The 13,804-nt window shown below is 37.8% G+C and overlaps 1 protein-coding gene across 4 annotated transcripts in view; it reads left to right on the top strand.

The window, feature by feature from the left end:
* EMCN (endomucin) overlaps nt 1-13,804 on the top strand; it is a 103,025-nt gene that overhangs the window by 76,419 nt on the left and 12,802 nt on the right. For 3 of the 4 annotated variants that reach the window (XM_053556734.1, XM_053556806.1, XM_053556895.1), the window contains exons 6-10: nt 6,431-6,523; nt 6,737-6,790; nt 8,597-8,692; nt 11,970-11,997; nt 13,315-13,376. In XM_053556734.1, coding sequence (XP_053412709.1) covers nt 6,431-6,523; nt 6,737-6,790; nt 8,597-8,692; nt 11,970-11,997; nt 13,315-13,376 — 333 coding nt within the window. The remainder of the gene's footprint in view (nt 1-6,430; nt 6,524-6,736; nt 6,791-8,596; nt 8,693-11,969; nt 11,998-13,314; nt 13,377-13,804) is intronic. The other variant, XM_053556972.1, reaches the window with a different exon arrangement.

Below are 13,804 nucleotides of genomic sequence, written 5' to 3'. Positions count from 1 at the left end.
TCAAGGGTATTACTAAGGAGGTATGGTCCTTCAGTGAACTCTATAAAGTGCTTTTATTTCCTATGTTAGGAATAATTCTCTCTGTCTCCTTGAGTCTATCTGCATAGTCTGGTTTGACCTGCTGAAGGAAGGAAGTGTTCAGTTTGTTTTGATGATCAGAATACTTTCTTTTTTTTTTTTGAGACAGAGTCTCACTGTGTCGCCCTCGGTAGAGTGCCATGGCATTATGATAGGGGCCTAAATTGATAATAGATTACATTTTATATAACAAAAAATAAAAGTCATGTCCTTATAACTCATTCATACTGAAATGCCACAACTTAGGCAGCATAAGTTGGGATTGACAGCACAGACTGTGCAGCCTGCTTTCAAATCCTAGCTCTGCCACCTACTTGCCGTGTGGCCCTGGGAAAATTACTTACTCTCTCTGGGCTTCAGTATCCACTTTGTAAAATCCAAATATTAATAATACAATAGTTGAGCAAGTCAATACTTACAAGACACTTAGAAAAGTGCCTGGCACATAGAGTTCCATGAATGTTTGAAAAATAAAATCCATTTTAATATTTTCATATCCACATTCATGTTGGTGGAGAACATTTTGAAGATTTCAGAATGCTCAGAACAAATTTCATTGATCTAGTTAATAATGATGCCATATACAAGTAACATAAACTTGCTTAAGATCTGTTGGTTACATGGTATAAGGGAAAGGAAACAGCAAGAGTTTTGAGTCAGACGTGGCCTATATTTTAACCTTCTTTTACTGTCAGACATGTTACTTTATCTCTGAGCCACATAGTATCTCTCATCTTTAAAATACAGGATGAAAAAATATTTGCTTAATGGGTGGTGCCTGTGGCTCAGTGAGTAGGGCGCCGGCCCCATATACCGAGGGTGGCGGGTTCAAACCCAGCCCCGGCTGAACCGCAACCAAAAAATAGCCGGGCGTTGTGGCGGGCGCCTGTAGTCCCAGCTGCTTGGGAGGCTGAGGCAGGAGAATTGCTGAAGCCCAAGAGCTGGAGGTTGCTGTGAGTCCTGTGACATCATGGCACTCTACTGAAGGTGGTAAAGTGAGACACTGTCTCTACAAAAAAAAAATAAATTAAAAAAAAAATAAAAATATTTGCTTAAGAATAAATGAACATAGCACATACGGAATTTTTTTTTTCTGAAGTTTTTGCCTAGGGCTGGGTTTGAACCCACCACCTCCACCACATGGGGCCGGCACTCTACCTCTTTAAACCACAGACGCCTCCGCAGCACATATGGAATTAACAAGCATAGCACCTCATTCGTTCTTTGTATATTGTACATAATTTTCTGAAAATTAATAACTATTAAAATCACAAAATAAAAATACTTCCTCTTTATTCAACATGTATTTCTACAGACTCATCTGAAATAAATACATCTCCACTCACAGTTGTTATTGGGTTAAAAGATGTGAATATCCTAGATTAGTCATATCATGGGCCCAAAGGAAATTTGAGATAAAATATTTTTTGCATTGGTGTAAGAATAGAGCTAGGTCAGAATGGCAAGGTCTGAGTAGGGCAGGAATTAATTTTCATTATGTAAAGGCAGACAACCCCTCCTTTGATATTTGGCCTGTGAAGTAGGCAGGGGGTACCATTGTGAGTGCAAAGACTCACCAGTATGAAGAAATCATGGATTGACAAGACTCTTAAAATCTTAAAGCTACAAAAGTCTTCAGGGATTATATCGGCATATTACCCTCCAAGAACCAAATTGTTCCAGGCATACTCATAGTATTTATTGTTGTTCCACTTATGAAATAGATCATTTTCCACAAGTGAAAGCCCATAATGGACTATACTTTTTCCCTAAATGCAAGGATACTCAGAGTCCATTCTTACAGCCAACACCAGCAGCTAATGCTTAATGCTTGGTATTAACTACTAGAAGGGACCTACTCACTTCCTACATGTGTGTCTGTTCAGAATTCTTATTTCAATTTTGTTCATCTGATTGCAGAAGATCCTAAAATTATACTTGTTGAGAGTTATAACAAGAAAAATTGAATAAATGACAATGCAAGCCCTCTCATTTTGGTCCTGGCATACTATTGTCCTTGTTCTTTATCTCTTGTTTCACATCTGTCATTTTAGGGGGAGCGCTTTTTTTCCTCCTCCTCTTAAATGTGAGTTCCCTGAGTGCAACCACTATAATACCTCTCATAGTCTGTTGTATTTCCTTCAGTGTCTAGTGCTGGCACCAGAGCAAGGCTCTGTGTTTTTGTTGTTGTTGCTGAATGAATGAGAAAACATAATGATTTTAAATGTGACCAATCCTGATATTAAGATTTAAAAGATGATCTCATACATTCACTTCATCTGACAGTGGTCACTTCTGCTGCTGAAATGTCTCTTTACCATTCATCACTGACACTATAATAGCACGTGGGAAACATCAGTGAACAAAATAAAGATTGGTTGACTTTGAGAATCTTATATTCTAGAAGGACACATAATAAATAATAATGTACTAAGATACTGAATTAGATGGCGCTAAGCACTCTGAGAAAGACGCGCACAGAGCAATAGGGGAGGAATGGATTATAATCCTCAGGAGAGGTGGGAAAGAGTTTGGAAGACTGAAAAAAGTGGTCCAGGTAAGTCTCCCTAAAAACATTTGAGTAAATACAAGAAAAAGCAAGTCACAGTATGTGATGGAAGAGCATCCACACAGGGCTGGAACTTGTTTAAGGGACAGTACTAAGCAGATACGGTTGGGGCAGGGGATTGGCCAAGGAGATTACTTAGGGCTGTGCAGGAGAACGCAAGGACTTCAGTTTTCTCTGTAAGTGAGAGTGAACTCACCGGGGATTCTAAGCAGAGGGATAACAGGATTAACTCATGTTTTATAACTCTGAGAGCTGAGGAGCGACTATTGGCTGAAGCAAGGATACTTTTTACAAATTATCCAGGAGAGAGATGATGGTGGCCTGGACCTGGGTGATTGGAGAGTCAGTGGCATGAAGTCTCCAAATTCTGTATCTCTTTTGGAGGTGGAACTAATAATATATACGTATGAACATTGCATGTGCAATAAAATAGAAATAGATGAGTCAAAAATAGGTTTTTGGCCTGAGTCAGGGTTAAGAGGAGGTTCAAATGTGAACATATGGAATTTAAAGTGTTTATTATTTGCAAAGTGGGCATCTGGATTTATGAATGTGGAGTGTAGGAAAGAGCTCTGGGATGGAAGTATAAATTGGGGAATCAATGACATTGATGTATGTAAACCTCGCAATTGAATGAAATCAACAATTAAGTGAATGTAGTTAGAGAAGAGAACCCAGGACTAAGCCCTGGGGCACTCTGAGGTAATAAGTTAGAGAGAAGAGGAAAAACCCAAACAAGGAGACCAAGAAGAATAAGCCATTGAAAAATCCATGGAGTGTGCTCTCTTGGAAGCCACAGGAAGGAACCGTGCTAAGGAGGACTGAATGATCGTGTCAAAGGCCGAAATTTTCCTTTTTAAAAGGGAAATCTATCAAATTGCAATTAGAGGCCAAGTGCAATCATTTGTAGAAAATGTAAAACAATACTTGTTCAATTTAGTAGAGCTTAGTTCCTCAGGCATGTACATGTTAGAGGCTACATACCAAACAGAAGTGTAGGCAACAGAAGGGAAATACAAATGAAACACACAGTGGTATTTTCTTCCCTGCACTAGAATGTTTTACCCTCTAGTGCAGTGGTTCTCAACCTTCCTAATGCCACAATGTATTTTCATTGTTACAAAAGGGTGGAGAACTGCTGCTCTAGTGCCTCCCATGCTTATTTTCCATTAATATCTGTCTCTTTTATTCCTTCCTCTCTATTTCTTCTTTCTTTTCTTTTTTTTTTTTTTTTTGTAGAGACAGAGTCTCACTTTATGGCCCTCGGTAGAGTGCCGTGGCATCACACAGCTCACAGCAACCTCCAACTCCTGGGCTTAAGCGATTCTCTTGCCTCAGCCTCCCAAGTAGCTGGGACTACAGGCGCCCACCACAACGCCCAGCTATCTATTTCTTCTTTCTAATTTTCAGATTTTAATTATCTGATATGATGAACTCACCTGTGCCTGTGTGTTGGGTGGATTTACAAGATAACACTGGGTTAATGCGTGTGCTGGATTCAGAAATGATTTCTTTTTTTTTTTTTTTTTATTGTTGGGGATTCATTGAGGGTACAATAAGCCAGTTACACTGATTGCAATTGCTAGGTAAAGTCCCTCTTGCAATCATGTCTTGCCCCCATAAAGTGTGACGCACACCAAGGCCCCACCCACCTCCCTCCATCCCTCTTTCTGCTCCCCCCCCATAACCTTAATTGTCATTAATTGTCCTCATATCAAGATTGAGTACATAGGATTCATGCTTCTCCATTCTTGTGATGCTTTACTAAGAATAATGTCTTCCACTTCCATCCAGGTTAATACGAAGGATGTAAAGTGTCCATTTTTTTTAATGGCTGAATAGTATTCCATGGTATACATATACCACAGCTTGTTAATCCATTCCTAGGTTGGTGGGCATTTAGGTTGTTTCCACATTTTGGCGATTGTAAATTGAGCTGCAATAAACAGTCTAGTACAAGTGTCCTTATGATAAAAGGATTTTTTTCCTTCTGGGTAGATGCCCAGTAATGGGATTGCAGGATCAAATGGGAGTCTAGCTTGAGTGCTTTGAGGTTTCTCCAGAAATGATTTAAAGAGCAGTTTAAAGAGAAACAAAAACAAAAACTTGAAAGTTTCTGTTCAAGGAGCGCTAAACCCTTCCATTAACAATGGTTAACTCTCTTGACTATCCACGGATCATTAGCAGTAACCATTGGCACTGAACACTCAACATGTTTTAAATAGGGAAGCTGGGAGCTTCATCTGACCAGACAGATCATACTCGGTCCTCAGGCTGCCACTTAGCCTGTCCATAAGAAGGAAACAAGTTAGGACATGGAGTCTTGAACATTAACCTTTGGGAAATCCCAGGATTAATATCACAGGTAATTTAATTAGCCACCTTGTTTTTCCATCAAGACAACTGAAAGAGCATTCCTCCTCACTAAATCACTAGACACTGGAAAAAGAGGCTAAAAGTACCAAGGTTTCAGCTAGTTCCCACTCTTTCATTTAATATTCCTTTTTCTGCCTGCTTAGTGCACTAGCCTGACATTTTTCTTTGTTCTTATGGGCATATATCTAGCTTCCTCCCACAGATCTCTAGCATGGCAAGAACGGTACAGACTCTAAACATTATTCTTCACCCACAGATGTCAAAAATGCATGAGCGTGCAGTATGTGCTGGGGTGTGGGTGGCAAGGAAGGAGAGAGCCAAGGCAGTCATAGAAATACCAATTTTTCTGGTGCTGTTATACATGGCCTCAATACTCTTAAGGGGGCATAATCATGAGATATCACTTAGTTCAGCCAAGAAGTAGCTGCATTTGACGGCACACTCCCTGTGGCCAGAGCTCCACGTGGGATATGATGACAGGGATAGCCCTTTACGCTCCAGGAATGTGGGATTCAGTGGAGAGACAAAGGAAATAGATGTAATAAAAATAGAACACTTCAGAGAATAAAAAAAGGGAGAATTAATTTTAAAAATATTTCCTTAGTACAAATTATACTTTATACCAAATTCACAAGAATGAATGTGATAAACATAAAAAACAGTTCATTATTTATGTTTCTTTTAAGCTGACTGAGATGTCTGGATTTGGGACAAGAAATTTTTATTTATAATTTTTGTTTCAGTCCTTCCGATAGAAGATAAAAAAGGAGAACTAAACAAGCAAATAAAAAAACACATTTTTAATTAACATTTTCTTTGGAAGATGGAAGTAGCAGAAATGCAACTGAGCGGCACTCAGTATAAATAGCTCCTGGATTCGGAAATAAAAATGAAGGAGTCTTCTTTGACTCCCCTCCCCCTGCAAGCCTCTAAGCAAAGCCTCAGTTGTAATCTTTTCTTTCCAACCAGTGAGAAATATCATAAAATTTGAAGTTGTTTTCAGCCATGCTTATTTTAAGTATGTGTGATAGAAAAACAATCATCTAAAGCTATAATATCTGAAATTTGAATAATGCTGTTGTGTAAACTGTATCCACAAGAATATCATGCAGAATGTTATACAGGCTGTACCCTAGGCTAAAAAAGCTTCCTCACATTTTCTTGGCCAGTTCTTAGGGATGTAATCCTGATACTTAGGTTGTGACTAAATTTGATTTCAAGTTTGATCATCATTCCAGGAAGATAGATGAACTTATGGTTTAATGCTACAATTATATGCATCCTACCTCTCTATAATAAACAGTTGTACACCTATCTTCCAAAATGCAAATTGTTTGGATATGCAAAGAAATCTAGAATGAAGAGTTAATACCATAATCTAACCCTGGATTTATGATTTTCCTACAGGTAAAACTCCACAACCAGATACATCGCATTCTAAAACCAGCACATTACCCTCAGTGTCAACTACAGTTACAGAAAACCTCTTGCAATCTCAAGGTATGATTTCTGTGAGCCTAAGTGGAAACTTGCTCTACTTGACCCTTCCTCACCAAGAAAGCTCAACCCATGTTGATTCACAAAACGAAGGGCTATTAGAATGAAGCAGAATTTTCAGTATTTGCACTTTCATGCTTATAAATCACAGTTTCTTCTGACTGGCACACATCAAGGTGACTTGTTTTTATTTTTTTTTCTTTTTTAAAATGATAGGCCCTGAGGATGGAAAAAATGCAAGCTCTCCAGCAACCAGCCCCTCTTACTCCAGTGAGTAACAGACATGTCTTCATTCACAGCAGTAGAGAAGCAGAATGTCTGCATGTGACCAATAAAGGGAAGGGATTCAGGGGTGTCTTCTCTGTGCCACATTGGAAAAAGAAGAGTTGTCTTGGGCCACACATTAAACATAAAAGCACTAATAAAGGCTGACGAGCAAATAAAAAAGGTCTAGGCATGATTTGATTTTCATGGTATCTGCCACCACAAATAAGCAAAAGTGTCCTCACATGATCCTCACACAACCTGAAGGCTGCAGACTGGCCACCCCTGTTAGAACAGCCTTTTCTCAACTTTACTGAGAATGTGTAATCTCATTAAAATCCCATCTAACAGCTGCCTCCTTTGAAAATTTTTTACAAGTAAGTCTGGTCATAATGACCATACACAATAAAGCACACCTTGTTTTTTTTTTTTCTTACCTTGATTTTTTTCTTATCTTAGTGCCAAACAATTACCACCAAGAGCCAAGTATGATTCCATAGGACTGATTTCAGATAAGCTAAAGTTCACAGGCAGAGATCCCTATAAAACATGAATAATTTCCAAATCATCATGTCATACCTTGAATATATTCCATCATTGTCAATTAAATGTCTTTAAATAAAATAATTAAATTATACCAAAAAATTAATTTTTGCCTCGACTGAACATTATCTTAACATTAAAAAATTACCTTTAAGAAATATTCCATTTAGCATTAAAACGTACTATACATGCTAAGACTGAAAACAGAATATTAAATAGTTTCTTTAGCAATTAAGAATAAGATGAATACATATAAAGCTGCAATCATAAAAGACTGTCTTTAGCTTTAGGTAAAGCCTTCCATTATATAAGTCACCATAGAAATTATTGACCTGCTGAGTCATAGCGTCTTCATTTTAGCAGGCTATAATGACCTCATTCAAGATTTATAATGAAATCAGCAGAACTTACTAAAATAAATATTTAACCCTGACAGTAGAAGTGTAAACCACTCTACAAATGAATTGGGGAACTACTCCCACCACCTGACAGATATCCAAGGAGTCCCTATGCTAGTAGGTGCGACAACTTAATTAAATAGTAACCTTAACTTCCACTAGCTGTGTCCTTATGACAACTTGCTTGCTTTCATCTTTACAGTTTTTTAACCTGGGAAATGACCATCAGAACAGAGGGTAGACTCCAGAAAAGCGAGCAAAAAACTTCCTCTTAGTAAAAACATGCTAAGTCACCACAGCAACAACACTTATTTGCACACACACACCCCTCTCCTGAACCATGGTGTTCATTCTTAAGAATCATGTCTTCTGCAAGATCCACATTATTTTATGCGTTTCCTAGTATTAAAACATTATTATAGAAGGATATTTGTGAGTTTTTCAGAACGCCAGCATTAGGACTAGAGCAGTCCCAAATGGACTATATGTATTTTTTTCCTGGAACTTCATTACATGTATAAAGCACTAAGGAATATAAAGTGTGAGTGTAGGTTTAATTATAATCTAGTGGACACCTTCTGGCCCTTCAGTCTTCCATCCCCTCACTCCTCTGGTCTCCAGGAAGATGAAGGAACTCTCTCCTAGGCTTGGCATTTTGTTTCAGAAAGATTACAAGACTGACATCAAGTGGATATGTCAGAAATGACAACAGGAAGAAAACGCTTGAATCAGATACATCTCTCCCTAAAAGACAATGTTTCTTATAAATGCTGTGAAAAGAAGAAAGTATGCATGCTTTTGTTCACTTAGTAAACTATCTATGTGAAATTCAATGGCCACTCTAATTGACCATTTCTCCAATACTTTTTAGGTATTATTTTGCCGGTTGTTATTGCTTTGATCGTAATAACACTTTCAGTGTTTGTTGTAGTGGGTCTGTATCGAATGTGCTGGAAGACAGATCCAGGTAGGTAAAAATGTTTTGTTTTGTGTTCCTGGAAGGAAAATGAACATATGCTCAGTTTAAACCAACTTTAAACTCTTAAAGGGAGAGCAGAGTTACAGAAAAAAATTACAGAAAAATTGCAAAGACAGTACAGGGAGTTCTTATCTAAGTTTCTCTTACTACTAATACATTAGTATGGTGTATTTGTCACAATTGGTGACCCAATGTTAACAAATAATTATTAACTAATTTCCATACCATATTCATATGTTGTTCACTATTTTTCAGTCTTTCTTCCATCCTATACACTTTGAATCTCTTTTTAGCTGAGTCTCTGTAGTCTCTTGAATCTCTGTAGCTGAGTCTCCCTTCAGCTCCATGGCTTAGCTGTCCCTGGGGTACCTTATTGCCAATCTATCTTTCCATTCCAGAAGCCAGCCCTGGGGGTGTCGCATAGCGCCATGTCTCGATGCCTTCATCCATACTATTCACTCTCCTGCAATGTCCAGCCCACCTCTTGGCTTCTACAACCCACCATATCTCCTACTTATCCATTAGGATTCGACTCAAACAGCAATTTACTCTGTATTTTTATAACAGACCACTTTTTCAAACAGTATGAATTGTTCTTTAATTTTAATTCTACAGAATTTGTTGATCAAATGGATCATACTATGGTATAGTTACTTTTTTATACACCTGGCTCCCCTGAAAGTCAGGAAACTCCCCTCCATCACAAACTACGTACTGCTCACATTGCATTGCATTGTATACAATATTCAGAAGACTTTTATCAGATAATTTGTTAAGTTTTTAAATGTTAAATAAAATAGAAACTTCCCTTTCCCCACTTTGATCCTAAATATTTCACCAAACAAAACTCTGCCTAAGTCTCATGAATTGTTAAAAGGTAAAAACCAGTAATATTTATAAGATATATAAGCCACATTAGTCTCTGTTTACCCCATGGACATTGTTCCCCCAGGACAGAATGAGTGGTGTTCCTGAGGCCAGCCCCTCACTGTGCACCACACGGACGGTGTGACGCACAATCACAGCAGTGCGAGGAAAAGTTAGGAGACCAAACAACAGTGTTTATTTAGCTTTGGTGGAAAAGAAGAAGAACAACAACAAAAAAATCAATGTCTTTTCCTTAGGGAGTGAGTGAATAAATGTAATAATGTCTGAAATATGTTTCCTTACCCATTTTCAGAGAGAAATAACGTTGTTTTTTTTTTTTTTTTGAGACAGAGTTTTACTATGTCACCTTCAGTAGAGTGCAGTGATGTCACAGCTCACAGCAACCTCAAACTCTTGGGCTTAAGCTATTCTCTTGCCTCAGCTTCCCAAGTAGCCGGGACTACAGGCGCCTGCCACACGCCTGGCTTTTTTTTTTTTTTTTTTTTTTGGTTGCAGTTGTCATTGTTGTTTGGCAAGTCCAAGTTGGGTTTGAACCTACCAGCTCCAGTGTATGTGGCCGGCACCCTAGGCTCTGAGCTACAGGCACCAAGCCAGCAAATAACATTTTTATAAATCAGTTTAACTTCTCCAAGTTTCTAAACTACCAGTTCTATGTTTTATAGAAAATTAGCCATCCAAATTGAGGCCTGTGGGTATTGCATATAAAAGATAGGTAAAAATTAGTGTACTAAGGCCATTTATTAAAATGTCCTGTACTTAAAAAACTGCTTTGCATAGGAAGATTTGAAAATATATTAATTAAAAAGTTAACATTTTCCATTGAAGAGAACTCCACAGATGTATAAAATTCTTATCACTCTGGAGAGTTATTCTCAAACTATATAGAGTTTTAAAATGAAGTTTGGCAATTGTACAGTTAAACAAATCTATCTGGTTACTGTTGAATTTTCAGCATTGTTATTAGAATTTGTTAACAGAATTTACAACATCATTGTCATTAAATTAGCACCATTAAGCACTCACAGTTAATCATTCTTCAAGTTATTGTGGGTGAGACTTTATTAAGTGCAGAAAATTAGAAATCTCACTCTGCTTTAAGCAAGACAATATGAATCAGAGATTTTAGTATGAAATTAAGCTTACCTAGGCAAGATTGACCGCAGGCTTAGCTTTAAGCAAATAAGAACTGTATATATATAGAAAGTACTACATTGGCATGCATTTATCTGGTAATGTATGCATCGTTACCGTATCCTAAGGAAAACATTAAAACATGCATACAAAAAACATCAATTCATTTTGAAACAGGGCTCTGAGCATCATGGACGACACTGAATATGACACAGGAATCAAAAAATGCCATTAAAATCCTACTGGTGTAGAGAAGACAAGGTTAAATCTAGTTGATGAGCAGCAAATGGTGACATGGGTTAAATCCTAGGGATTAAAAGTTATGATGAGGTATCTTAGTCAAGGTGATAAGACTTGACTTCCTTTCGAAATCGAAGCAGGAAAAAATATTAGTGGAAGTCAAGGTCTTTGTAAAACAAGCAGGGTCAAAGCCAAGAGAATTGTATTCAAAGGGCATGTTCAGTGGTAAGGGATAGGTGAGATAAGAAAGGAAATCCAAAAACACAGGAGCTGAGCAACAATGGAATAAAACCAGAGAGGAAGCAGGAGCAAAACAAGGGGAATCATATGAAACAGGGGCCTAATTGGCCACAGACTAATGCAAGGTTTAACCACCAACATCCATTCCAGAGAGGCCACGTCCTTGTGCAGAATGAGTCATTCTGAGTTCTCACTCTAAACCCAAGGTGTTTTCCACCAGACATTTGTGAAGCACCCTGTCAAAGAGTACAAAAGATGAGTTTTAGTGAGTAGCCTGAGTGACATTTTGCAGGGCTTTTTTTGAGAAGCTAAATCAGTGAGTTTAAGATGCAACTAGAAACAATATCACCACAAACCGTGATTTATGACCCAAGAAAGAACAATGTATAAAAGAAAGTGGAAACCTCAATTCTTTGGTATGAAAATGTGATTCAGTACTTAAAAGGCAATTTTTTCAGAGATCTTGAAATGAATCGAGACGTTCTCTGATGTCTGCGGGATGTGCAGTAATGGACAGCAGCTTCACATAGTGACATGAAGGTGCAAGATCAAAATTAGTCTAGAACTAAGTTCAGTGGAGTTGATCCAATTAGGACTAGCCCATGGATGTCAGGATGAGTGTTAACCACAGCTGAGGAAATGGTCTGTGGGGGAATGAAACAATTTAAAGTTGGCTTTTGAAGCATCTCTGTTCAGAAAACAGTAGGGATCTCAGGTTTTTGGCAGCCAAGCTCCTTGAGACTCTAATAACATTTCTCTCTTCTAGGCACTACGCCGGAAAATGGAAATGATCAGTAAGTAAGGCCGCATCATTTTTCTTCCTGAAGATCTGATGCTGCTGATTACATAGGAAAAATTATTGATCCTTTATTTATGCCATTTGTCCTGTTTTCCTTAAAAAAAAAAAAAAAAAAAGTGCCGAAAGCACTATATGAGGCCACTTCAGTTTACAAACTCGTCCTAGAAAAAGTGCTACATACCTCTATTGCTCAGGATCACTACGGTCACCTTTGAAGTACTCCTCCCTTGGCCATCTGGTGCCCACAGTGAAATTCAGCAGTGAGGTATGTAGCACTTTTTCTGGGATGAGTACACAAACTCAGTGGTCCAATCTCATATATTGGCTTTGCTAAATGTTTTTCAAAGTTATTTAACAGAGAAATTCCAACAACTAACAGAGAAGATTGCTCTTAGGCCAAGAAAAAGTGGTAAAATGGGAAATAAAAAAGATTAAATGAAGAAGTAGAAGCATGAGTATAACTATGAGGAAAAATATCATAGAAAACATAACTAGAGTTTTAAAATAGTTTTCCCAGTGAAATTTTCGGCATGTTTATCATAGGTGACAATTATGCCTCTGCCTTGAGCTGGTTCTGAGTGGCTTTGACTTAACAGTAGATGGTTACGCTACTTCAGCTTGATCAAAACAAAGAAGTTGTTCACAATCCAGGCAACTGTCAGACCAGGGTGCGCAGAGAGACATGATGAATTATTTTCCTGCTCGAAACAAATCCTGTGGTTTTCTCTGGTGATCTGAATTTGTAGCCTGTCTTTACATAAGTGTTTTTGTGTTTTATCTGGTTACATTAGAAATAATATCCTTCGATTACCTACCCATCTGAATTAAAAATACAGGCTCTTAAGATATCTCAGGAGTTAAGGTTTGAAACCATTTGGGATAGGTGAGAACTCTTGGTTAAAATAGACAGTTTAGTCACGATACTGCAGTATCTCAGGACTGCATGGAAAGGAGTATTTCCAGGACTCAGCAGCAGTCTAAAAAGGCTTGGAAACATTTCTGTATTCTTCCCTTCATAAATCAAAGTTGCAGACAAGAGCAATGTGGACCTGTGACAAGTATTTCACATAACACATATTAATTTTTAATTCATGTGGTGATCACCACTGGAACAGAGTGACAGGGATTCACTGGCTCGATTCCAGAAAACATGTGAAGTGCTAAAAAGTGTATGTGCATTTGAAGAGACAAAGGTTTTGCCATAGAAACACACAAAAATACATGTATGCATGTATCTCCTTCACTATGTCTGTGTCACAGACACACAATGCTAATTTCTCTGGTGCTAACTAACATTTTCTGTTTCAACTAGACCTCAGTCGGATAAAGAGAGTGTGAAGCTTCTCACTGTTAAGACAATTTCTCACGAGTCTGGTAAGTTCCCAGATGAAAAGTGGTTATTTTAAAATCTAACTCTTGCCTTGGATTTTGTTCATGTGAAACATAACCAAAAAGCCCAAGTTCTTTAGAAACAGTCAATTAGTAACTGTCAATAAATGCAACATTTTCCTACGAAGAAAAAAAATGAGCCCCCAAAATACCATTTTGTATAAGAATATTGTACTACCTGGCCTTTTGGGGTAGCTGTCTAGTGAATGGAGGGTGCCTAGGAAGATTTCCTAATTTGCAGGCAGGTGTGGTAGAAAAAGCACTAAGGTTGTTCATTTTTTTTATTATTGTTGTTTTGTTTCATTTTTGGTAATGGCTGTGTAAAGTCAACTGGAACCAGGACATATTCATCAGTCAAAATGTAAATCATGTTTTAAATCATTTCATATAATTTTAGTTGAGCTTCTCAACAA

The sequence above is a fragment of the Nycticebus coucang genome, chromosome 1 (genome assembly GCF_027406575.1).
Source record: "Nycticebus coucang isolate mNycCou1 chromosome 1, mNycCou1.pri, whole genome shotgun sequence".
NCBI classification, from domain to species: domain Eukaryota; kingdom Metazoa; phylum Chordata; class Mammalia; order Primates; family Lorisidae; genus Nycticebus; species Nycticebus coucang.
Note: the sequence above shows the minus strand (reverse complement) of the source record. Positions and strands in the feature narration are given on the sequence as shown.